Raw genomic sequence first — 25894 nt, 5'->3', positions numbered from 1 at the left:
TTATGCTAGGTGCTATGCTAAAATGCTTTACAAATATTATCTTATGGTACCTCTCCCTCTTTCCATAGTCCTTCACTTCTCATTGACAATGGCTGGATAATTGTATCTTCAAATGCTTTCAGTACCCATGAATGAAATTCAGCAGAGCCAGACTACTTGAATTCATCCAGAACAGCTAGCTGATCTCTTACTCTTTCCTTACGTATCTTGACTATCAACTCCCTTTAGCCATTTTTGCTCTGTCCTTCAAGGGCAAAGGTCACTCTTCTTGGCAGAGAACACAGATGCAAAATAAAAATCAAGCATCTCTGCTTTCTGTTGTCCACTGTCATCATTCCATCCATGCCAATTCAAGGTCCTATCTCTCCCCTTAAACTCCATTTTCTCCCAATATAGCTTAAAAAAAACCCTTTTTATCCTTAGCTTTTTTCACCAGCATCAGCTTCCCCTGAGATTTAACATTTCTGATGCTATTTTTAAATGACTGTTCCTTGTTCTTTCATTTATCCTCTTACTTGACCCAGCTTCCAATTTCTGGACATTTAAAACCTAAGTTGGTTAGAGAGTTCCCTGTGTATCCATATCAGTCTCTTAAGACAGTACCTAAGTCCTGCCTCTGAAATATACTGACTATGGGCAAACTATTTAACTTCTAAGGCCCTAGGCAGTTGCCTACAAGTTACAGAGCATGTGCTAAGGGAATTTCTTCACTGGAAGTTCTTTATATCAATGAAATTACAGATCTAGTCCAAAAAAAAATCCCTCTCAGTGCCTCACACAGTGGTCTGAACATAGTAGGCATTTAATAAATGTTGCTTAATTAATGAATGGGCTATACTTCTTTTAAAAATATTTTATAGATTTCAATTTTACATCACCACTATTTCCAAATACACCTCCTTCCTCTCCCAGAGAGCCATACCTTTTAGCAAATATTTTTAAAAGAGGGGAGAAGAAAAAAGTAATTCCTCAAAACTAAACAACACGTATGCGATGTTCTATACCTGTAGTCCCCTATCTCTTCCAAGAACGGGGGGAAAGTGAATTTTTTCATCTCTTCTTCATGGCCTAGCTTGATCATTATTACACTCAACATTCGATTTCAGGATTTTTGTTGTTTCTTCCTTCCACATAAATTATTGAATTAATTGTGTCTATTGTTTTCCTGGCTCTGCTTAGTTCATTTTGCATCAGTGCATATAAGTCTTCCCATGCTTCTCTTAATTCTTCTTCTTCCTCTCCCATAGTGCAACAATATTCCATTTCATTCATGTACCACTACTAATTTAGTCATTCTCCTGTTGGTGGGCATCTGTTTTGCTTCTGAAAAAAAAAATGAATGAGCGCCATTTCATTACAAATATTCTGTGCTTACTAATTCAGACTGTTCTCTTCCCTGGTTATCTGTCTGAATTGTGGCTTCTGACTTATAGAAAGGAACCCAGAGATCCCATAATCTGATAGCCCAGGAGAATCCTCCAGAAACCTGACCTCTGGCTAAGAAAAAAAAATCAAACACAGGAAAGCAAGCAGCACACAACCTGCTTGACACACTGAGAATAAGCCCAGAAGATGGTCTCCACGCATAGAGAGTAATAATTAGGTCATTTTCTCTCTCAACAACTTTCAGGGGCTCCCCAATGTCTGCTTTAAAAAGCATTAACTCTTTTGCTTGATATTTGGGTTAAATGTCTTGCATCCCCTATTAGAATGGGATGTCTTTGAAAGTAGGGTTATTTTGCTTTTAGGATTTGTGTTCACAATGCTTGACAAGTGCATATGAATTTTTTTTTCATTCATTCATTCATGACCCTACTACACAGTGTGGTTCCAAATTCATTTTTTTAAACTTTCTCCCTTTCACATACTCCCCAGCCAAACAGCATTCCTTTTGTCTGATCCATCCATGCCTAGAAGAGATACCACCACCACCACCACCCCACCCTTGACTTCATCTCTGCCTCTTGACCTCCCATTCTTTCTTCCTCTGAGATCCCAGAAGAGGATCCCCTTCTTCTATGAGGCTGTCCCTAATTCCACTGAGTTAGCAATGAGCATGCCCTCTTCATCTTTCTTAAGTCACTGTGAGTTGTGAGCTCTTCGAGTACATGAGAATTCACCCCTTCCTCAGCTACACTAGACTGTAAACTCCTTGAGGGCAGGGATGATGCTGTTTTATTTTCACTTTTGTACCCCCAGCACCCAGAACTTCCTGCTTCCCCAATATTTGCTGAACTGTTCATAGGAAATTAGACCTAGAGTTGGGAAGGACCTTAGAGGTCATCTAGTCTGAGCCCCTTTATTTATAGAGGAGGGAAAAAAATCCCATAATTCCTCAGTGATTTGCCCAAGATGTTGAGATAAGGAGTAATGAGAGAAGCTTCTGTCCAAGTAGAAAAGAATATAGATTTAGAGCTGATCCAGACCGTGGGGTCACTGAGTCCAACCCACGATTTTCCCAAAGAACCTCAAAGAAGGGAAGGTGATATCTATGGTCACATAACTGATAAGTGTAGGTGCTGAGTGATGGAACAGAACCGTAGGATCATATATTTAATTTTTTTTTCATTTAATTTTAAGATCATGTATTTAGAGCTGGCAGGAACTTCCCCCAAACTATACCTTAACCTTTTGATACCTATCACATTCAATGTTTAATCAAGTGCCCAGTAGGTAAAAGGCATGATGGTATAAAGGCCCTTGGTATGAAGAGTTTAATGAGACATGGTTCTTGTCTTCAAGGACCCTATGGTCTAATAGGAGAAATGAAGTCTTGGATGCAATACAAGGCAAATGATAAATGCTATGAGAGAGTCATATTCTCCTTGTTGGTATTGGTTGGGGGAGCTGGTTTATATGTTTTCTTAGGGGTCCAACAGAGCAGGATCTCAAACTGGAAGAAGCCATAAAGATGATCTAGTGCAGAAATTTTTTTTAATTAATTTATTAATTTTTAGTTTTCAACATTCACTTCCATAAGCTTTTGAGTTTTAAATTTTCTCCCTTCCCTCCCCACCTCCCTCCACAAGACAGTATGCAATCTTATATAGGCTCAACAAATATATTCCTGTTAAAGATATTTTCACATTAGTCATGTTGTAAAGAAGAATTAGAACCAATAGGAGGAACCACAAGAAAGAAGAAACAAAACAAAACAAAACAGAAAAAAAGGCAAATAAGATGCTTTCAGACTTCATAATTCTTTCTCTGAATATGGATAGCATTTTCTATCATGCATCTTTTGGAGATGTCTTAGATCCTTGCATTACTGAGAAGAGCTAAGTCTATCAAAGTCAGTCATCTCACAATGTTGTTGTTACTGTGTACAATGTTCTCCTGGTTCTACTCATTTCACTCTGCATCAGTTCATTCAAGTCTTTCCCAGATTTTTCTGAAGTCTGCCTGCTCATCATTTCTTATGGCACAATAATATTCCATTACATTCATATACCACAACTTGTTCAGCCATTACCCAATTGATGGGCATCCCCTCAATTTTCCATTTCTTTACTACAACAGAAAGAGCTACTATAAATATTTTTGTACACATATGTCCTTTTCCCATTTTTATGATCTCTTTGGGATACAGCCATAGAAGTGGCATTGCTGGGTCAAAGGGTATTAGTACAGAGATTCTTACCTGAGGTCCACAAACTTGGGTTGTATATATATATGCACATATATATATGCACATATATATACACATATATGTATGTATGTAGGTATATATATGTATATATAGAGAGAACTTGTTTTTTTAATATTTAAAAAATGTATTTCAATATAATTGTTTCCTTTGTGATCTTATTTTGCGAATTGTGAAATAAGTCTGAGAGCTAGAACGTAGGCTTCACCAGGTCTAAGGAGCCCATAACACGAAAAAGGGGAAGAATCTCTGATCTAGTCCAATTTTCCCATTTTACAAAGAAGGAAACTGAGTCTCAGAGAAGTGAAGTGACTTGCCCAAGGTAATATAGGTGGTAAGTAGCAGAGTCAGGATTTGAACCCAGGCATTCAAATCCAATGTACTCTCTACCAGAATGCTAGAAATGCTAGAGCTATGGAGTGAGAGTTGGAAGAGAAATTGGAGGTCATCCCATCCCAGCCTGAAGCCCTGAGACATTAAGGGTCTTACACAATATCATAGAATCATAGATCTAGTGTTGGAAGGAACCTCAAAGCCTGCTGAGTCCAATACCTTCATTTTTCTGTTGGAGAAGCTAAAGTCCAGGAAAGTTAAATGATTTGCCCAAGGTCACGCAGAGTCAAGATTTAATCCAGGTCCCTTAACCCCAGACCAAGTGTTCTTTCTGTTATATCACACTGGTATCCAGAAAAATGTCATTGTTGTTCAGTCTTTTCAGACTCACCATGATTGCATTTGGGATTATTTTGGCAAAGATAGTGGAGTGGTTTGCCATTTCCTTCTCTAGCTCATTTTGCAGATGAGAGAACTGAGGCAAACAGGGTTAAATGACTTGCCCAGGGTCACACAGCTAGCTAATAAGTGTCTGAGACCAGATTGAAACCCAGGGAGGTGAGTCTTCCTGACTCCAAGCCCAGCCCTCTATCCACTGCCCCATCTAGCTGCCCCACCTTCCAGAAAAATAATTTCCACTAATTGCCCCCGGATTCTACTCTCTGATGCACCATCTTTGTTCTTTTTTCTAGCCCCCAACCTCGGGAAGACAGTCACCCACCAAGAATGGCAGTCCTACCAAATGTCCTCGCTTTCTCAAAGTCAAGAACTGGGAAACAGATGTGGTCCTCAATGACACGCTCCACCTCAAGAGCACCTTGGTAAGCAAGCCCTCCTATAAGATCTCTGCCTAGGGATCTCTTCCTCCTTGTAACAAGCCTCAAACCCATTGGTGAGTGGGGGGGGGGATGTCTACCCCAAGCAGGTGAAGACTTCCCCTGGCAGAATGAGAGGATGAGAATAATTTGTTTCAGTGGCCATGAAGGTGGCTGAAGCAGGTGCTGTGGAGCACTTAGACTTTGATAAGGCATCAAAGACCCCAAGGTCATCCACTGAACCCCAGGCCATCACTAGTCATCCTGACTTCTGTCCTGCCACTGAACTTCAATGACTCTAGAAGGGAGAGTGAGGCTGAGGACTTCATGCAATTCTGCCTCACTTAAATCCAATTCATGCACAAGTCAAGACAGCACCCCACTATGTCATTGGTCCTCTTCAAAAACAAAGGACAAACAACACCACCATCTTCCTAGTTCAAGCCATTATCACCTTACACCAGGGCTGTTTTCAAACCTGTGTCCTAACTGATTTCCCTACTTCCTCTCTCTCTCTCCCCGCAACACTTTCTGCTTGACTAACCTTCCTACATCATCATCATCATCATCATCATCACAACAGCTAACATTTATATAGCGCTTTAATTGTTTGCAAAGTACTTTTCAAATATTATCTCATTTGATCCTTGAAACAACCCTGGAAGATAATTCTAATTATTCTAATTAGGAATCTTCCCTATTGCCTATGGACTCACTTCTACCAATCTCATTTACCTTTCACTCAACCGCTTCCATTGTCTAACTCAAACTATGTCTGGACCACAGTGCTCAGTTCTAGGCACCACATTTTAGGAAAGATGTTGCTAAGTGGTTTCATAAAATCACAGCATGTTTGAGCCAGATGAGACCTAAGGAATAACCTGGTCTTACCACTTCATTTTACAAAAGTGGAAACTGAGGCCCACTGAAAGGAAATTATTTGCCCAATATCACCTAGGTAGTTAGTGGCAGAGCCCTGCTGAGAATTCAACTCCCCTTGCTTCACAGTCCTGGGCAAAAAATGTTCAGTAACCATGGCCCTGTTCCATAGAGACAGTAATTGAGTAAGTTATTCTTAGAAAGTAAGGGCCTCCCTGCCTTCCCCTCTGGCTATGTTAAATGAGCTGTGTTAGAACCCCCAACATGTCATTTAGTGATGCCCTAAGAGAATTCCTTCCTCTCCCTAGGGAGGAAATCTCCTTATAGAATCACACTTTTAGAGCAGGAAAGGTACCTTGGAGGATGTCTAATCCACGCCATACCTAAAAATCCATCCTCAAAAAAATTTTTTAAATAAAAAAAGAAAAATTCATCCTCAGTAAGTGGTCATCCAGCCTTTGTGGGAAGAATTTCAGTAAAGGGAAACCTTCTACCTCCCCCATTCCAATTATATCCCAATACAAAGTTAAGAGACAGTCCAGTTCAATTTTGGACAGCTCTAACGATTAGGAAGCTTTTCTTGATATCAATGTTGCCTCTGTATAACTCCCTCCCACCTTTGCACCTGGTTCTACCTACTTGGTTTAACAAGTGTAATCCACCTTCCACAGAGCAGACCTTCAGATGTTCAAGGATGCCTATCAAGTCCCTATTCAGTCTTCCTTATCCAGGCTGAACATCCCCAATTCAGAGGATCATAAATCAAGAGCTAAAAAAAAAGACTTTGCAATTCATCTAGTTTAACAGATGAAGAAACTGAGGCCCATAACAGTGCATGATTTGTCCAAGGTCACCAGGGTGACAGGGCCAGGGTTTGAACCCAGATCCTCTGACTCCAAATCCAGGATTTTTGGATAGATCTCATGCGGTATAAACTGGAGGGCCTTCACCATCTTGGTTACTGTCCTCCAAAATTCTCCATCTTATCCATGTTGTTTCTCAGATATGGTGCCCAGAATGTTACCAAGTACCACCTCCAAGCAGCAGCAGTGTGGCATAGTACAAAAAGCACAGGCGAGTGCAATAAGGGGAGCTGAATGCTCATACAGACTTTACCACTAGCTGTGTGATGCTGGGCAAACAATTTCTCCTCAGTGGGGAAATCAAGCTTTTTTGTATTTTTCTACTTTGGTAAAATGAAGAGGTCAGACCAGATGATCACTTATTTAGGTCCTTCCAGACTAGATACGATATGACTAGGGCAGAGTCCAAAGAGACACTCCCTTCCATGTTCCTGGATGACATACCTATCTTAACACAGCCTTGTCTCCTTATGGGATGACCATGGTAGAATAAAAAAGGCATTGAATTTGCTTCTGATTTGGGTTCTAATCTAGACTCTGCAGATTACTCCCTGTGTGACCTTTGGCAAATCTTAACCTCTCTGGGACTCAATTGCTTTGTAAAATTATCTGTAAAATGATACAATTGAACCAGATGGCCCCTGTGGTTCTTTCTGGTTCTAAATCTATGCATATTTCTATAGCGTGTTGCAGTTTGCAAAGCCCTTCTTTCTGTGAGGTAGATGAGCAAATATTATTTTTCTTGTTATGCAGATGAGGAAACTGAGGTTCAAACTCACCCACTATAAGTGTTAGGCTAGTAAATTTCAGAACCAGGATTCAAACCCAGACCCCTGACTCCAAGAAGAAGGTTTGTTTTTGTTCTTCCCCCCCCCATATCAACTTACCTTTGACAATTTTGTGAGGCTGGCTGATGCTGCTAAAATCTGGCTTAACAATCAGGGACCCAAGCATATGCCTCCATGACCATCAGGGCCCTCAGTTTGGCCATAGGCAGGCAAGCAGACCACAAGTTCTTATTACATATTTACTATGTGCCAAATGCAAGACTAAGTATTGGGAAAGGAAAGAAGAAAAAAAAGAGAAGGGAAGAAGAGAAGAGAGAAGAGAAGAGAAGAGAGAGAAGAGAAGAGAAGAGAAGAAAGAAGGAAGGGAAGAGAAGAGAGAGAAGGAAGAGAAGAGAAGAGAAGAGAGAGAAGAGAGAAGAGAAGAGAAGAGAGAAGAGAAGAGAAGAGAAGAAAAGAGAAGAGAAGAGAAGAGAAGAGAAGAGAAGAGAAGAGAAGAGAAGAGAAGAGAAGAGAAGAGAAGAGGACAGTCTCTGCCCTCAAGGAGCTTACATTCTAATGGGGGGAAGACAAGCCAAACAAAAGCATTCACTATCCATATTTCATTGGCAGAATCCTTACTCTGTTTCTCTCCTTTCTCTCTAGAACACAGCTTGCACTGGGCAGATTTGCATGGGTTCTATCATGTTCCCCTCCCAACATATACGGAAGCCTGAGGATATCCGGACAAAAGAACAACTCTTTCCCTTGGCCAAAGAGTTCATTGATCAATACTATTCATCTATAAAGAGGCAAGTAGAAGTTGCACGTTATCTGGTGTACTTAACACAATGTTCTGGGTTGTTGTCTTATCCCCTGGCTTGATGGTTAAGCTCCATGAGAACAGGGACCTTAAGTAGCTAAGTTGTCTCCCCCAGCACAGGGCTCTTCTTTTAATAAATGGTTGTTGAATGAATGAAAGAAAGGAAAAAACCCTGGGGATCATGAGGTTTTCTATCAGGTAGGAGAGGTATCCTCTACTATTTGACATCCTCCTTTGATGACTCATTATGATTTACAAATGACTCCCAGTTCTAGAAATCTATGCCAGTGAGACAGAAGTTCTGTCAAGTCTGAGTGAAGACCTAGTGGTGAACTGTATATTTAGGGTCTGGAGACCAACCAAGCTGGTCTTAGAACTTACCTAATCCCCAAGTGGATCATGGAGTAATTAATTTTTCAATGACCCCAGCTCCCAAAGACTAAAATATAGAGGGATTGCAATCTGAATTGGGATGGAGGGAAGGGAGGGGAGTACTTACACCAACAAAATTTTTGGACTGAAATTTTACCAGGATCAGGAACTCCTGGTATGGAAATTTCTTCTACCAACAGGGATGAGCTGCTGCTCTACAACTTACAGTTTTAAGATTGGTGCCTGGGGCACCTGAGATGCAGTGATTTGGCCAGGATGACACAAACCATATACATTGAAGGCCGGACTTGAAGCAGGACTCCCAACTCTGAGGCCAACTGTGCAGCCACTTTAACACAGTACCTCTCCAACAAACCCAGCAGAATTACAGACCCTTAAAGTGCTGAAGAAAGGAGGGGGTGGCTAGGGTGAGGAATAGTCAGCTGCTAACCGATGTGAGAGCCTCAATGTCTCTGACTTTCTAGCGTATGGTTAAACTGAGGACAAAACATTGTGCATCTCTGGACAGCACGTGTGAACCCTGCCACTGCTAGGTCATATCAGTGACTTCCCCCCCTCCTCCCCCATCTGTTCTTCCCACTCAGATTTGGCTCCAAAGCCCACACAGATAGACTGGAAGAAGTGAACAGGGAGATAGAAACCACCAGCACCTACCAGCTGAAGGACACAGAGCTGATCTATGGAGCTAAACATGCCTGGAGAAATGCTTCTCGCTGTGTGGGCAGGATCCAGTGGTCCAAGCTGCAGGTGAGTGCCAGGTCTGTGTGTGTGTGTGTGTGTGTGTGTGTGTGTGTGTGTGTGTGTGTGTGTCCCTATCTCTGTCTCTCTCTCTGTCTCTGTCTCTCTGTCTGTGTGTGTCTGTCTTTCTGTCTCTGTCTCTCTCTCCTTTTCTCTCTTATATACACACAATACACTTCCCTCTCTTCTTTCTCTCTCTCCCTCTCTCTTCTCTTCTCTCTCTCTCTTTCTCTCTCTCCCTCCCTCCCCTCTCTCTCTCTCTTCCTCCTCTTGCTTACCTCTTCTCTCCCTCCCCTCTTTCTCTCTCTTTTATTTCTCTCTCTTCTCCATCTCTCTCCCCCTCTCTCTTTTTGTCTCTTCTCTCTGTCTCTTCTCTTTCTCTCTCTCTCTCTTTCTCTCCTCTCTCTCTCATATACACACAATACACTTTCTCTCCTCTCCTCTTCTTTCTCTCTCTCTCCCTCTCTCTTTTCTTCTCCCTCTCTCTCCCTTTCCCTCTCTCTCTCCGGTCTCTCTTCCTTCTTCTCTCCCCCCCCTTCTCTCTTTTATCTCTCTTTCTTCCCTCTTCTGCCCCCTCTCTTTTTCTGTCTTCTCTCTTTCTTCCCTCCTCTCCTTTCTCTCCCTCTCTCTCTCCTTTTGCCTCTCCCTCTCCTTCTCCCTCCCTCCCTCCTTCCCCAGATCTGGATGACAATGGGATTTGATGAGAGGAAGGAGCAGTGGGACCTTACATTGAAGACTATAATAAGAAAGTGCTCCAACATGGCCCCAGGCACCTAGAAGGTTAAGTCTAAATGGTTGAACAAATCATGTCTGTATCAAGATCATGGAATAAATCACTATGAGGAATAAAAAGAAATCTAGAAAGAACTTTATGAAATAATGTGAGACAAAGACAGCAGAACCAAGATAGAGGAAACACTGACTGACTCTAACAAAGAGCAGTTCAGGGAAAAGGCTGCTAGATTGGAGGTTGGAGAAGTGGGGTTCAAATCCCAACTCTGTGACCCTGAGCAAGTCCCTTCCTGTCTCTAGGCCTCAGTTTCCTCCTCTGTAAAATGAGGGGCTTGAGCTAGACAGCCTCTGAGGTCTCTCCTGGTTCTAGAGCTATGATTTTATGATCACCTATATGATGGAAAGAAATGTAATATGGAGGCTCATAGATTTAAGGAGGGAAAGGACCTTAGGGGTCAGTGAGTCCAACCTCCTTATTTCACAAATGAGGAAACCGAGGACCCAGAGTGGGAAAGTGACTTAAACCAAAGTCACAGATCTGCAAGTGGCAGAGCCAAGATTTAAATCCATGTCCATGAACAGAGATAAATGGACCATAAAATAAAGTCGAAGAGGAGACCTAACAGGAGCGACTAGCACGTTTCTAAGGGCATACCTGCAGCCAGGTGCCAGAGAAGTTTAGAACTCTGGACCTGTAGCCAAGAAAACCCGAGTTCAAATCCTACCTCAGACACTTGCTAACTGTATGATCCTAGGTGAGTCACTTGACTTCCATCTACCTCAGTTTCTTCATCTCTACAATGAGGATGATAACAACACCAACCTCCCAAAGTTGATAAAATGAGATATTTATAAAGTGCTTTGCAAATTTTGATGTGCTACATAAATGCTAATTACCATTATTATGATGATTATAATTAGTAGTAGTATTGCCTTAGACAAGTCATTTAATCTCTCTGGGCCTTGGTTTCCTCATCTTTAAAATGAGAAGGTTGGTCTCTAAAGGTTTGCTTCAGTGTTAAATCCATGATCTTCTGTGATGCTTGCAAAATACATTTCATGGGTTTTATTGGTCAAGTTATTCCTCTACAGACTAGTTCATCTTTGAAGTCATATGGATTATTTATCACTTATTATACTGTTCAAATCTAACTTTACGTGACTAGAAATTTGTCAGGGCAATATTTAGTTTCAAACAATCTCTAGCCATGTAAAGTTAGATTAGAACAGTATAATAAATGATAAACAATAATCCACACTCCTTTTCACTGCTTGGTCCTGTGGTCCTATGCTGATGTTTAAAATGCATAATAGTGAGAATAATGATTAAGGGGAAAAAAAGGTAGAAGAAAATAGAATAAAAGGATAGGTCTGGGTTGAAGGAATCAACAGAGAAGGAGAAAATCATTCTACAATGCTTTTCTTTCAGGTGTTTGATGCACGAGACTGTACCACAGCCCACGGGATGTTTAACTACATTTGCAATCATGTCAAGTATGCAACAAATAAAGGGAACCTCAGGTGAGTTCAGAAGGGATGCTGAGCTAGAAAAACATAACATGTTTTGTTGTGGAATAGAAGGAAAACTGGACTTGAATCCAGAAATCTGGGTTTGAATTGTTACCCTGCCTCTGATGAACTGTGTTAGCTAAGCTTAATCTCTCTGAATCTCGGTTTTTTCGTCTGTAAAATGGAGATAACAATGCTGGTCCTCTGTCATGTACAAGGCTATTGTTAGGAAACTGCTTTGTAAACCTCAAAGCATTATAGAAACGTGAGTTGCTATGAAAAAGTTAAATGCCTCTCTATTTAGATGTCCCAAAGGCATGAAGCCATCATCTGGACTTGCCTTGGAGATGCTAACTGATTACAGAAGCATCTGATTAGACAATCTTTAGTTGGACTAAGTGGTTTCACTGTTCCTTTAATTCTACTCAGATCTCAGACCTGGCTGTGTCTGCTCAGCTGTCTGGGTGAATCCTTTTGATGGCAGGGTACTGTATAGAGTTATCATGGGGGTGATACCTAGGGTCTGGCCCTACTCCATGCAATATCATGGGCCAGAGCAGTGGCTAGATTATATAGGAGATATTCTTTGTACAGGACGTTAGAAGCCCTCTTGTCCAACCCCTACAATTTCTTCATCTATAAAATATCAACATTAAATTCTGGAGTAGATGCTGATGCTCAGATCCTAATTGCCATTTCTCCTATCTGCTGTCTCCCTCAGCTATGCCCCTGCATTCCACTTTTTGCCACCCCCACAATACTCCTATTCTTTTCTCAAAACTCAATCAGGCACACACTGGGTGATGTTACCATACTGCTGAACTAACACAGCCTCCTGGGTAGGGTAGTCCAAAGACTTTCCTCTGTGAATGAAGCTCTCTCAGCCTCAAGAATTGTGAAATCATGGGATCCCATCCACAGAGACTTCCCTTCCTATAAAATTTAGTTAGATTAAACCAAGGGTTTTTAACCTGGGGTACATGAATGTATTTTTTTTTCATTCAATTTTTATATGAAAGGATACAAAGTACAGAGAACATTTTTAAAAAACATTTTTGATAAATGTTTTTCTGGAGGCAGCTAGGTGGCACAGTGGATAGAGCACCAACCCTAGATTCAGGTAGGACCTGAGTTCAAATCCGACCTCAGACACATAACACTTACAAGCTGTGTGACCCTGGGCAAGTCACTTAACCCCCATTGCCCAACAAAAAAAGAAAAGTGATAATTTCTTTTCTTTTTTTGTTTGTTTGTTTGTTTGGAGTTTTTTTTTTTTTGGAGGCTCAGGATTGAGTAACTTATCTTGAGTCACACAGCTAGTAAGTGTCTGAGCCTGGGTTTGACAGGAAGGGGTGGACTTCCGACAGACTGGGAGTATACCGACCTTAGAGAGGAGAGTGCATGGATGGGAATATGAGCCAGGTAGCATTGAGCCTGCCCACTCCGCCATTTGTTGGCAGGTGCCACAGCTGGTGAGGATTACCCCACAGACCAGGGGAAGAAGTGATGATATCAGCTTGGGGCTACCCAAGGCTGTTTGCCAGGAGCCCTACTTAGCTCAAGCCATTAAATTGAGTTCTTGGCTTTATACAAAATAAGGCTGAGCACAGGTCTCTTTGAATCTGTCTGGAGACAAGAGAACAATGCTCATCCCTTGGCTGGGCCGGTTCAGAAGAAGAAGATCTGAACTCTAATCCCAGTGGGGAACCTGCTGTTTACGTTTCCATGCTTAACCCTCATTTCCACAGTGCCATAAGATTTCCCAAATGCTTTCCCCACAGCAACCCTGCGAGACAGGGCCAATATCATCCTTTCTATCTGGCAGATGGGTAACTCAGATTCCGAGAAGTCGTGAATTGCCCACAGTCACCCAGTTAGTGTCAGAACTGAACTGTCCTGGAACCGTAGATTTAGAACTCAAAGAGATCTTCATGGTCACAGGTTCACAGAATTTCAAAATTAGATGAGATCTCTCATTGTTGTTGCTGAGTCATTTCAGTTGTGGCTGACTTTTCGTAACTCCATTTGGGGTTTTCTTGGCAAAGATACTGGACTGCTTTGCCATTTTTTTCTTCAGCCCATTTTACAGATGAGGAAACTGAGGCAAACAGGGTTATGTGACTTGCCTAGGGCCACACAGCTAGAAAGTGTGTGCAGCTGGATTTGAACTCACAAAGATGAGTCTTCCTGACTCCTAGCCTGGTGTTCTGTGCACTATAGCACTACCATACACAAAAGGAATCCCAACTCAACAAGTGATAACCCAATTTCTAGGACAGCTAGGTATATTAGTGGATAATGCCCAGGCAACTTGTTAATAATACTCTACATTTCTGTTACACTCTTGGGTTTGTAAAATGCCACTATGTTTTCTGATCCTCTAATAATCCTGCTCTTAGCTTAAAGACTCTCTAGGACAAATTGCAAAATAAGGTGCTGACCTCTATTGGTGTAGGGAGTTTCCTCCTCTGGGAATTCCTTATACTGGAGTAATCAAAGGTCCAACCCCTCTCCCTATAACACAGGGCACAGTGCAAAGCATTTCAATAAGCATTTATTAATGTAGGAACTGTGCTTATTCCCCATTTTATAGATGAGGAAACTGAGGATGAAGCAGGTGACTTATCCAGAGTCACATAGCTAATAAGCATCAGAGGTTAGATTTGAATTCAGGTCTTCCTGCCTCCAAATCTTCCACTATGTGTACTACGCCAAGAAGCTGCCTTGAAGACTATAGAGGCAGTTGTCATTCTGCATCTGTGGAGGGAGTTTTCCACACCAGAAGCTACCCTACACTGATGAGAGCACAGTTCCAGGGTCCAAAAGGGGGGCTTGATTTTATATATGCACTTGAAGGATTATATTGTACTTTCATGAAAATAGCACTATTAGGCTGACAGTGCAAATATTAGTGCCCCCATTTTACAGATGAGGAAACAGAATCAGAGAGGTGAAAATGCATGTCACAGTCACACAGCTCAGAATACGGATTCAACTCTAGATCTTTTTAACTTCAAGCCCAGGGTTCTTCTTAATAAAGCTCTACAAGATTCTTTAATTTTTTTAAAAAAGTGACTGCAGAAGGCCACAGTGCCTTAAAGTGCTGCCACCTTTGTCTTGGGTAGTTCAAGAGGACTACAATGACAACAGCTGGCTTGCTAGCCCTGCTAAGCACTGATCTAGAAGTCATTGGCCCAAGTCACAGGGGAGATGGATTGCAGGTTTATAGATTTAAAACTGGAAAGCACCTTAGAAGTGATCTGGTACAACCCTCTCATTTTACAGATGAGGAAACTGAGGCCCAGGGAGGGGGAAGGATTTGTCCAGGGTCACACAGTTACTAAGTGGCAGAGCTAGTACGACTTTACACCTGTTGGCCAGGCTGCATCTCCCAAAGCCTGATCCTTGAACACAGACCCATCCTCACCTCTGGCACCCTCTTCCCCCCTTTTCAGGTCAGCTATCACCATATTTCCCCAGCGGACAGATGGCAAGCATGACTTCAGAGTCTGGAACTCACAGCTCATCAGATACGCAGGCTATAAGCAGCCTGATGGCAGCATCTTAGGAGACCCTGCCAATGTGGAGTTCACAGATGTGAGTACCTTTTGAACCCCCACCTATTTGGAATGCAGGTGGGCAGGCACATAGCAACCCCATCTATTCTCCATCTTTTTGTCTGGTTGGGATCGTAGACCCTCAACATCTTCAGCACCAAGGATCCCCAAGAGTGAAGGGGTGCCAAGACTCTACCACTTGCTCCTCATAGGGCCTTTGCCCCCTCCTCTTCCTTCCTGGTCCGTGGTGCCCAGGAGGCAGGTGGCACAGCTGAGTAACCCAAGCCTGGCCTTTTGTTACAGATCTGCATTCAGCAAGGCTGGAAGCCTCCAAGAGGGCGTTTCGATGTCCTGCCGCTCCTGCTCCAGGCGAATGGCAATGACCCAGAGCTATTCCAGATTCCTCCAGAGCTGGTTTTGGAAGTGCCCATCAGACATCCCAAGTGAGCTGGACCCGGGGAGAGGGGCAGCATTTAGAAATGCCCTGTCTGCCAACAGGGAGAGAGAGTACCCTTACCCAGCTACCCCTCCAGTCCCCACCTCCCGGGCCTCCTAATCCCTTTTCATGGATAGGCTGAAGGATTCCGGGACAGTGTCTCCAGCCTCAGGTACCAGAAGAGGGTGGAGCTTATTCCCAGAGGGTAATAATGCTAATGGACACATACAAAGCATTTTCCATCCTTGCCTCACTGGAGCCTGTCAACAACTCTAGGAAGTAGAATTGCAAGTATTATTATCTCTGAGACTCAGAAACATTAACATTTGGTCTAAATCAAGCCAATAAGTATTCACTACATGATGTGGGAACCAGCTCTTTCCTTAATTTTACCATACCTGTGCCCATACCTTCTGCTTTCTGTACCAATCCCACTCCCAAGCAAGTACTAATGGAAAAATGGAGGTGTCTATCCTCTTGTTGGGAATATGATAGATAGACAGACAGATAGATGATAGAGACAAAGGCAAATAGATAAATAAATAGATACAGAGACAAAGGCAGAGAAAGACATAGATAGATAGATAGATAGATAGATAGATAGATAGATAGATAGATAGATAGATAGATAGATAGATATGAAGAGGTCTAGAGGTTTGGGGTGCTGCTGGGAACCCCAAGATTACGATGCCGGTCCCTGCCTGAATTAATTCAACTCAAATCTTCTTCCAGCCAGAGGAAAAGTTTATTGTTACGCTTTTCAGCAGGCAAGGATTCTTAAGGATCCTGCAATCTTAAAGGGGTACAGTTAAAGTTTATATAGGATAAAATACAATAAAACATGTGCCATAATGCTAACTAGGTGACTCAGGGTGGGATTAGGGAGTGGTTAAGTAGTGGTCAGTTCTTAAAAGAACATGCGCTTCTTGTACCTACTGCGCAGGCGTTTTACCCAGAGTTCACTAGGAAAAGCCCACGATGGGGGACACATGGAGGTGTGGTTTTAGGCCTGCTATGTCATTAAGTTAACTAGAGTTCAGGGTAACTGAGAGTTGTCCAGTCTGCCACCAATCAATGTCTTGTTTGACAAGATAGATGTAGGGAGTACACATATGTCTTAAGTCTAGAATATAAATAATGAGGAGTCTAGGATGTAGATAATGAGGTAGGGCGGTAGTATAGATAGTCCAGTGGGTTAGAATGTCTTTATGACCCAGTGCAAAGCCAGTGCAAACTAATAATTCCCTCAAGTGCTGTTTGGAACTGCACCAGGGAAAGAGATAAGGGTCTTGCTGGGGCCCACTCATGAGTAATTGCTAGGCACGGTATCCTTGGGCTGGGGAGAAACTGTCAGGGTTAGTGTTTCTGAGGCTAGGGAGAAATTGGGGTCCAAGTACAAGCACCCGAACACAAGCACCCAAGCACCCCATCAGGTAGATAGACAGACAGACAAATGATAGAGACAGAGGTAGATAGATGAGTAGTTAGGTAGATAGATAGATGGAGAGACAGACAGACATAGACAGATAAACAGATGACAGAGACAAAAGCAAATAGATAAATGATAGATAGATAGCCAGACATAGATGATAAAGACAAAGGCAGATAGACAGATGATAGAGATAAAGGCTGATAGAGACAAAGGTAGGTAGATAGATAGATAGATAGATAGATAGATAGATAGATAGATAGATAAAAATTCTAATATCTTGGACAAGAGCATGGAGATGGCAGAGGAGAGCTCAGAGATCTCCTCAAGAAACACAACCCCATGAGGGGAGAGACCCTGAGATGTTACCTCATGGAGAGGAAATAGAGACCACTGGACATGCCAAGGCTGCTTTCCCCGTCCTGGTGAAGCTGCAATAAGAGGAAGGAGCAGAGCAGGACCCCATGACAAGGGAGCTCACACCTCTAATTCCCATTTCAGCCAACTTACAAAGTCAGCAGCACCAAATATGTTATGCTATAATCCATAGGAAGACCATCAAGGAAAAAAAGCATATCCATAGTAGGTTCATGAAAGGCTCATGATTGGACTTTTAGAATCCATAGAAGGGAATTAAAATACCCAGATCCCCTGAACATGATAGCTAATGGCTTGCCATCCTAGAAATATGCCCTTCTGGTAGAGATTTTTGCACCTAGTCCAAAGCTAAACGAAACTTTGAGTTTCCCCTCAGAGAGGCTGGGTGGCAGCTGACACCCTGAGGGATCCCTCCTCATACCCAACGGGTATCTTTGGCTCAATTGGCCCCCTGTGTTGCCATCCCCAGGTTCACATGGTTCAAGGAGCTGGGGCTGAAGTGGTATGGTCTGCCAGCCGTATCCAGCATGCTCCTGGAGATCGGAGGTCTTGAGTTCAGTGCTTGCCCATTCAGCGGCTGGTATATGGGCACCGAGATTGGAGTCCGTGATTACTGTGATAACTCGCGATACAACATTCTTGAGGTAATGTTCCCAGCTGGAGATGACAAGGGTGGGGAGTGAAGTCACCAGGATGGATCATCACACAAAGGATTCTGGGAGCTTAGAAGCTGAGACTGCTTATGGAGCAGTCTCTGGAGTCCCTGGAGATTTGGAACAGCCCTATAAACACCCCCCCCAAAAAAAAACAGCTTCTTTAGAGCAGCAGAAAGGGCACCTCCTGGGGTGCCTTCACCCCTAGCACATGTGACAATAACCCAAGAATTTGTTCCTCTTTCCATCTCCCTTCTGAAAAGTAGGAGAGCTTACCGCGGGTTCCTCTGCTACCAGCCTTTCTCAGCAGCGGGTCTGATTCCCTCCCTGGGAGACCAATCTGTTGGTTAGGGCAAAAGGAGAGTTACATCTTCAAGGCGAGCTTTGGTAGATGCATGGGGGATTGATCTGTTTCTATCTTCAAAAGCTGTTCTTCACCAAAGCCCCATTGTTAGCCATGTTTCACAAGAGGGAACAGATGAACAGAGAGGTCGAGTAATCTACTTCTGATCACACAGCAGACATGAGGCAGAACCAGAAGGAAAACTCAGAACTTTGGGTTGTTTGTGTTGATAAATGTCTACTGGTGTCGCTAGATAGAAACAGTCAATTCAGCTCAGTTCAACAAAAATTTTATTAAGTACCTATTATATACAAGACAGTCAGTCAGTTAGCATTTATTAAGTGCCTAGAGTGTTCCAGGCACGCTAAGAGCTAGGAACACACACACACACACACACACACACACACACACACACACACACACACACACACATAAAAGAGGTAAAGACAGTCCCTGCTGTCAAGGAGCCCACAATTTATTGGGGGAAACTAATATGTTCAAACAAGCTACATACAGGAATACGAACTAAACAGGAAAATATTTATATAGAGAAGAATAGGAAAATAAATAGGACATAATTAACAGAGAGAAGGTACTAGAATTAAGAGGAGCTAGGCGAGGCTTCTGTAAAAGGTAGGATTTTTGCTGGGACTGGAAGGAAGCCAGGGAAGCCTGTGAATGGAGTTGAGGAGAGAGAGCATTCCAGGAATAGGGGACAGCCAGAGGAAATGCCTGGAGGCAAAAGATGGCTTGTGTATGGAATAGCCAGGAGGCCAGTGTCACCAGCTCAAAAAGGGCATGTCAGGGAGTATGGGGCAAGAAGACTGGAAAGGTAGGAAGTGACGAGGTTATAAAGGGCTTTCAAAGCCAAACACAATTTTGTATTTGATCCTGGAGGCAATAGGGAGCAATTGGAGCTTATTAAATAGGGGAGTGACATGAGTAGACCTGTACTTTAGGAAAATCATTTTGATAGCTGAGTGAAGGTTGGAGCAGGGAGACAGCATGCCGTAGTACATAGAGGACCAATCTCAATAAGACCTAGGTTCCAGTCCCATTTCTGATTCATCCTGGCCTCATGACGCTGGGCAAATCACTTCACTTCTCAATGCCCCAGACAACTCTCAGGGTATAAGTTACAGAACAGTTGCTAATCTACTTTGGCAAAGAGAGTCAGAGCTGCAGATGAAATCACAGATCCAGACTTCCCCCAAAAAGTACAAGACATCATGGTCGACACTGAAGATACAAAGACAAAAGTGATGAGTCCGTCCCTCCCTTCAAAGAATCCACATCCTCCTGGAAGGACATAGCAGGGTATAGTGGCAAGAATGCTGGACGAATGCTACTGTAACACTGGATGAGCACCACTTTACCGAGCATAGTGATCGAGCACCTGGATTTAGATCTCAGCTCTGCCATGGAGTGCTTGTGTGACCTTAGCCAAGCCATTTAACCTCCTAGTGCCTCTGTTTTCTCTTCTGTAAAATTACTTGAGTTGGAATAGATGGTTGCTAGGGTCCCTTCCAGATCTACAGAGACATATGCAGATAACATGTATTCAAAATAAGTAATTACAAGATAATTTTAGGAGAGAAAAGAACACCAAATAGTAGGTGGGATCAGAGAAGTCTTTGAATCACAGGTGGCATCTGAGCAGTACCATAATGGAAACTAATGGGGTAGGGGACAGGCAGGAACCAGGGCTGCTCTGGCAGAGTCCGTATAGCAAGAGGGAAATCTCTGAGTAGATCTCAAGCACAAATCAATGGGCTGGTTTGTGTGCCTGATGGAGTATGGGGGCTGGTCAAGAAGGAATGCCAAATGAGAGTGTTTTCTTTTTTTTTAATTTTATTTTTTCCGGGGGCAGCTAGGTGGCGCACTGGATAGAGCGCCAGCCCTGAAATTAGGGGGACCTGAGCTCAAATCCGACCTCAGACCAAACACTTGACACTTACTAGCTGTGTGACTCTGGGCAAGTCACTTAACCCCAATCACCTAAAAATAAAAAATAAAAATAAAAATAATTTTATTTTTTCCAATTAACAAGCATTCTTTTTTTTTCTCCCTCTCACTTCTCTCACCTCATTCAACAATAAAAAGAAAAGAATCACTAGCATTTACCTAGCATTTTAACATTTGCAGAGAACTTTACAAATATTACTCCACTTGATCCTCACAACAACCCTTGGAAGTAAATTATTACCTTTATTTTACCCATGATAAAACTGAAACAGACAGGTTAAATGACTTGCCCAGGGTTAAAACAACCCTGGGAGCTAGGTGTTATTATTATCCCTATTTTACAGATGAGGAAATTGAGGCAAACAGAATTGAAATGACTTGCCCAGGGTCACACACAACTAGTAAGTATCCAAGGCTAGATTCCTGGCTCCAGGTTCAGCTCTCCATCCACTGTCCCACCTCATTGCCTCATAACAAATATGAATAATCAAGAAAAACAAACTCCACATGGGCCATGCCCAATATATGAGTGTGAGAGATAGATAGATAGACAGATAGATAGATAGACAGACAGATAGATAGATAGACAGACAGACAGACAGATAGATAGATAGATAGATAGATAGATAGATAGATAGATAGATAAGAGTTAAGGAATAGATAGATAGATAGATAGATAGATAGATAGATAGATAGATAGATAGATAGATATAGATAGATAGATAGATAAGAGTTAAGGAATAGATAGATAGATAGATAGATAGATAGATAGATAGATAGATAGATAGATAAGAGTTAAGGAATAGATAGATAGATAGATAGATAGATAGATAGATAGATAGATAGATAGATATAGATAGATAGATCATTCTGCCCCCTGCATCCTTATCCCCTCACTGTCAGGAGGTAGTTACCATACTTTACTCTCAGTCCTCTGGAATCATGATTAATTATTTCATTGATCAGGGTACTTAAGTCTTTTTTAAATTAAACTTTCTTTCAACTAACAGAAATTTGTTTTTTCTTCCTTCTGTCTCATTGAACAAAACAAAAACAAAACCCTCATAACAAATATGCCTCATTAACCAAACCAAATTCCCACATTGGCTATCTCCAAAAAAGCATGTGTCTTTCTGCATAGCTCATCCATCCTTTCTCTGTCATGAGATAGGTAGCCTGCTTCATCTGGAGTCATGGCGGACCATTGCATTGATCAGAATTCATAAGTCTTTTGAAGTCATTTTTTCTTTATTCTGTTGTCATTATGGTGTAATTCATCCTCCTAGTTCTGCTCTCTTGTGTTCTTGGGCTGTGGATTGTGCTGCAAGCTTTCTACCTCCAGTGGATAATTACTCTTTGGGGGTTTGTTTGCGTTTGGTTTTGTTTGTGGGTTTTTTTTTTTTTTGAGTTAGTAAGGACTGGAATAAATGTCTAGTCCACCATTTTCTTGGTCAAATGACCTGGAACCAAGCTGCCTTCCTTGCCCTAGCAGGGTAGAATGAATTGGCAAATTCACTTTATCCAGAATCCTCTTTACATTCTTGCTGCATACTATAATCATTTGCTAGCTTAAGTGAGACCTTATGCTTTGATTATACCTATCATTAGAAAAATATGGATAGACTTGCATGAAATGATGAAAAGTGAAATAAGCAGAACCAAGAAAATGTTGTATACAGTAACAACAATATTGTTTGAAGAATATTTGTGAACCCCCAAGTTATTCTGAGTATTATAAATACTCAAATCAATTACAAAGGACCCACAAAGAAAAATTCTATCCACCTCCAGAGAAAGAACCGATAAATAAAAGTATGCATGGTATGGTTTGACACATTTATAAATCCACGTCAAATGGTGGCCTTTTCTAGTGTAGAGTAGGGAGGGAGGGAGGAAAGGAAGGAAGGAGACAGGAACTTAAAGTGGAACAAAAAATTAGTTAATTCTTGACTGCGTTTGAGAGGCAAATCTTTCATACTCCAGAAATTCAAGGACATCTCTTTGTAGGAGAGGAACTAATTGAATCAATGTGATTCTATCCATCTTCTCCTTCTGCCTGATGCCCAAAGAAGGAGTCATCTCAGACTGTAGAACACTAAAGTTAAAGCTGGAAGGGACCCTTGAAAATCCCTTCCTCATTTCACAGATGAGAAAATGGAGGCTCACAAATGAAAGCCCAGAGAGATTCACAGATTCCAAACTGGAAAGGACCTTAGTGGCAGTCTTGCCCAAAACACTCATTTTCTAGATGAGGGAACTTCACCAGTGGATAGAAGGGAGATGTATTTTGCTCAAGGGTGCACAGGTAATAAGTGGCTGAGCTAGGATTTGATCCCAAGACCTCTAACACCAAATCCATTGTATTTTCCCTGTTATACCATACTGCTCCTTCCCTCAACCAGTCATTGAATGTACATTTCTATCTTCTTTCAGGAAGTGGCCAAAAAGATGAATTTGGACATGAGGAAAACTTCCTCCCTGTGGAAGGACCAAGCCTTGGTGGAGATCAACATTGCTGTGCTTTACAGTTTCCAGGTAACCAAGCGGGAGAGACCGAATAGACTTGGATCCTGGCTTTAGTACTCGAATGCTTCAGTCACACAAAGGCCCAGGCCCAGCTATGGCGTTTGAAGCAATTGTGTCAATGGTCCAGGGCCAATAGTGTGTGGTTTGTGACCCTTTTCCCCCAAGCCTATATAGGGTGAGGACCAAGTCAACCCCCACATAGGACTTTTTATTCTCTATTGCTAACATTTTCAGGACCAGCCTGGTGTAGATGATAGGGTCAGTCAACACATATTTGTTGATCTCCTACACTATGCCAGGCACTGTGACAAGCTTTGGAAGGGTAAGGACAAAAATGAAACAGTCCCTATCTTCCAGTAAACTTGCATCCTATTTAGGGAAAGCAATATATACAGTATATATGCAAAATGACTATGAGGTAGTATAGGGAGAGAGAGACCTGGCCTTAGGTGGGTTTAGGAAAAGCTTCATGTAAAACGTGATTCTTGGGTTGAGTCTTTTTTTAAGGCAATTGGGATTAAGTGACTTGCCCAGGGTCACAGCTAATAAGTGACAGGTATCTGAGGATGGATTTGAACTCAGGTCCTCCTGACTCCAGGGCCATTGAGTTGAGTCTTAAAGAAAAGTGGAGCTTCTAAGAAATCCCTTCAACTTATAGATTGTAGGATTCTGGAAATAAATCTAGTCTATTTCAAGTAGAGGAAAATTATTGAGTGGCATAAGTTGTGGACCCAGATCAGCCAATCCTACTGTTTTCTATGGCTAAGAGAGACTAGGACAGCCCACGGCCTTTAAAATGAAGTCACAGGTTGGGGAAAGGATTGTTTTTTCAGTACTGAAAGTCATAGGTGTATGTTCTTCCCTGCTCTTGGGAAATATTTCAAGGCAGTATGGTACTGTACAGGCAGCTAAATGACTCAGTGGAAAAAGCACTGGTCCTGGAGTCAGGGAGACCTGAGTTCAAATTTGTCCTCAGACACTTACAGCTATGTGATCTTGGGCACTTAACCTCTATTTGCCTTAATCTATTGGAGAAGGAAATGGCAAATCACTCCAGTATCTTTGCCAAAGAAAATCCTATGGACAGTATGGTCCATGGGGTCACAAAGAATTGGACACAACTGAACAACATAGTATTGTAGATGATATGCTTATCTCAGAGTCAGTGAGACCTGGGTCCAAACCCCACCTCAGACACTTGAATAGCTGTGTGAACCTCAGCAAGTCACTTAATTTTTCTCCATCTGTAAAATGAGGGGTTTGGATTCCATAGCCTTGAAGGGTCCTTCTAGCTCTATTTTTGTGATCTTATGATGATCCCCAGATCCACTCACATGTCACCTCCCCTCTTCCTCTTATAGAGTGACAAGTGACAATTGTTGACCACCACTCGGCTACTGAGTCCTTCATCAAGCACATGGAGAATGAGTACCGCTGCCGAGGGGGATGTCCAGCTGACTGGGTCTGGATCGTCCACCCATGTCCGGCAGCATCACACCTGTCTTCCACCAGGAGATGCTCAATTATCGGCTCACACCTTCCTTCGAGTACCAGGTCCTGCCCCTACCTCTGTTGTGTTATGTGGTTTGGCCTTCACTCTCGAAGAGGACCCTGACATCAGGAAGATGATACCATGACTTGCAAGTGAATTGAATTTAAGTGAGGGAGGGCTGTTCAAAGTCCCTAGCCTCACTTTCTCCTCCAGTACCATCTGGGTCCAGTGGCCAGATATCAATCAGGACAACTGGAGATGGCCCAGGATGTGAGATGACGTCATTCTTACCCTCATTTCCATCTCATCCCAGTTTTCAGTGCCTCCCAACTCTTGGCTTTTAATGATTTGGGATTCAGTTAGACAAAGTCAACTCACTAATGGGCAGTAGTGGCTTCCACTACTTCTTTCCTTTCTACTGACTGTCTCCCTCTTTTTTTCCAGCCGGATCCATGGAACACCCATGTCTGGAAAGGTACTAATGGGACCCCCACAAAAAGGAGAGCCATTGGCTTCAAGAAGTTGGCAGAGTAAGTAGCAAGTGCTCATGAAGCTGCAAATATGTGACTCCCTGTGAAAAGCTCTTGGACCCAAGGAATCTCATGGTTGGTCCTGCTGTTTGATATGGTGACCCCCTCCAAGCCACTGCCAACTCACTGTCATTCCCTCACTCCAGCTGAATACCCTATATTCCCAGTGCCTTGCAAAGCCATCATCTTTCTCCACCTACTCTCAAAGGAGCATGGGATCATATATTTAGAGCTGGGATGGATGGATGGATGAATGGATAGATAGATGGATGGTGGATGGATGGATGGATGGTGGATGGATGGATGGATGGATAGATAGATGGATGGTGGATGGATGGATGGATGGTGGATGGATGGATGGATGGATAGATAGATGGATGGTGGATGGATGGATGATAAAGCATTTATTAAGTGCTTACAACTTGCCAAACACGGACCTCAACTAACATTTGTTGGATGATGGAATATAAGCTCCATGAGGGCAGGAACTTCTTTTGTTTTTATCTCTTCATCCTCAGCACCCAGAAATTGTTGTTCAGTCATTTCAGTCATGCCTGATGCATCATGACCCCATTTGGAGTTTTCATGGCAAAGATACTGGCCATTTCCTTCTGCAGCTCATTTTACATATGAGGAAACTGAGGCAAACAGGGTTAAGTGGCTTACCCAGGGCCACACAAGCTAGTGAGTGTCTGAGGTCAGATCTGAACTCAGGTCTTCCTGATTCCAGGCCTAGTATTCTATCCATCACACTGTCTAGCTGCCCCTAGAAATTAGAAGGTACTTAATAATTGCTTGTCAGACTGTATGTCTCTGGTAGATGCTATATCCCCTTAGCTCTCCAAACCTTGCTCTCAGGAATCAATCAATAAGGATTAAATTCAGATGTTCCAGGGTGGTAAAGATATAAATTCAAAGAGAACTGAGCCATACAAATTGACATAGTAAATGCCCAACATGTTAACATTTATTGAGCACCTACCACTCACAAGACACTATAAGGATTGGGTTCTATAATGGACAATGAAAACCTGGAAAGTGTCCAGAGAAGGGTGATCAATACAGTGAAGGGCCTCAAGCCCATACCAAA

The 25894-nt window shown here is 42.5% G+C and overlaps 1 protein-coding gene across 1 annotated transcript in view; it reads left to right on the top strand.

The window, feature by feature from the left end:
• The window catches only part of NOS1 (nitric oxide synthase 1), a 140355-nt gene that overhangs the window by 68814 nt on the left and 45647 nt on the right, over positions 1–25894 (top strand). Inside the window, 12 exon segments of the mRNA XM_021007998.2 lie at positions 4672–4800; positions 7967–8112; positions 9101–9263; positions 11416–11507; positions 14951–15092; positions 15356–15495; positions 17765–17939; positions 22690–22791; positions 22853–22862; positions 24153–24251; positions 24254–24336; positions 24719–24804. Coding sequence (XP_020863657.1) covers positions 4672–4800; positions 7967–8112; positions 9101–9263; positions 11416–11507; positions 14951–15092; positions 15356–15495; positions 17765–17939; positions 22690–22791; positions 22853–22862; positions 24153–24251; positions 24254–24336; positions 24719–24804 — 1367 coding nt within the window.

Source organism: Phascolarctos cinereus, unplaced genomic scaffold, assembly GCF_003287225.1.
Source record: "Phascolarctos cinereus isolate Bilbo 61053 unplaced genomic scaffold, phaCin_HiC Scaffold_4;HRSCAF=312, whole genome shotgun sequence".
NCBI classification, from domain to species: Eukaryota; Metazoa; Chordata; class Mammalia; order Diprotodontia; family Phascolarctidae; genus Phascolarctos; species Phascolarctos cinereus.
The sequence above is the reverse complement of the archived record's forward strand: the minus strand, read 5'-3'. Positions and strand labels throughout refer to the sequence as shown.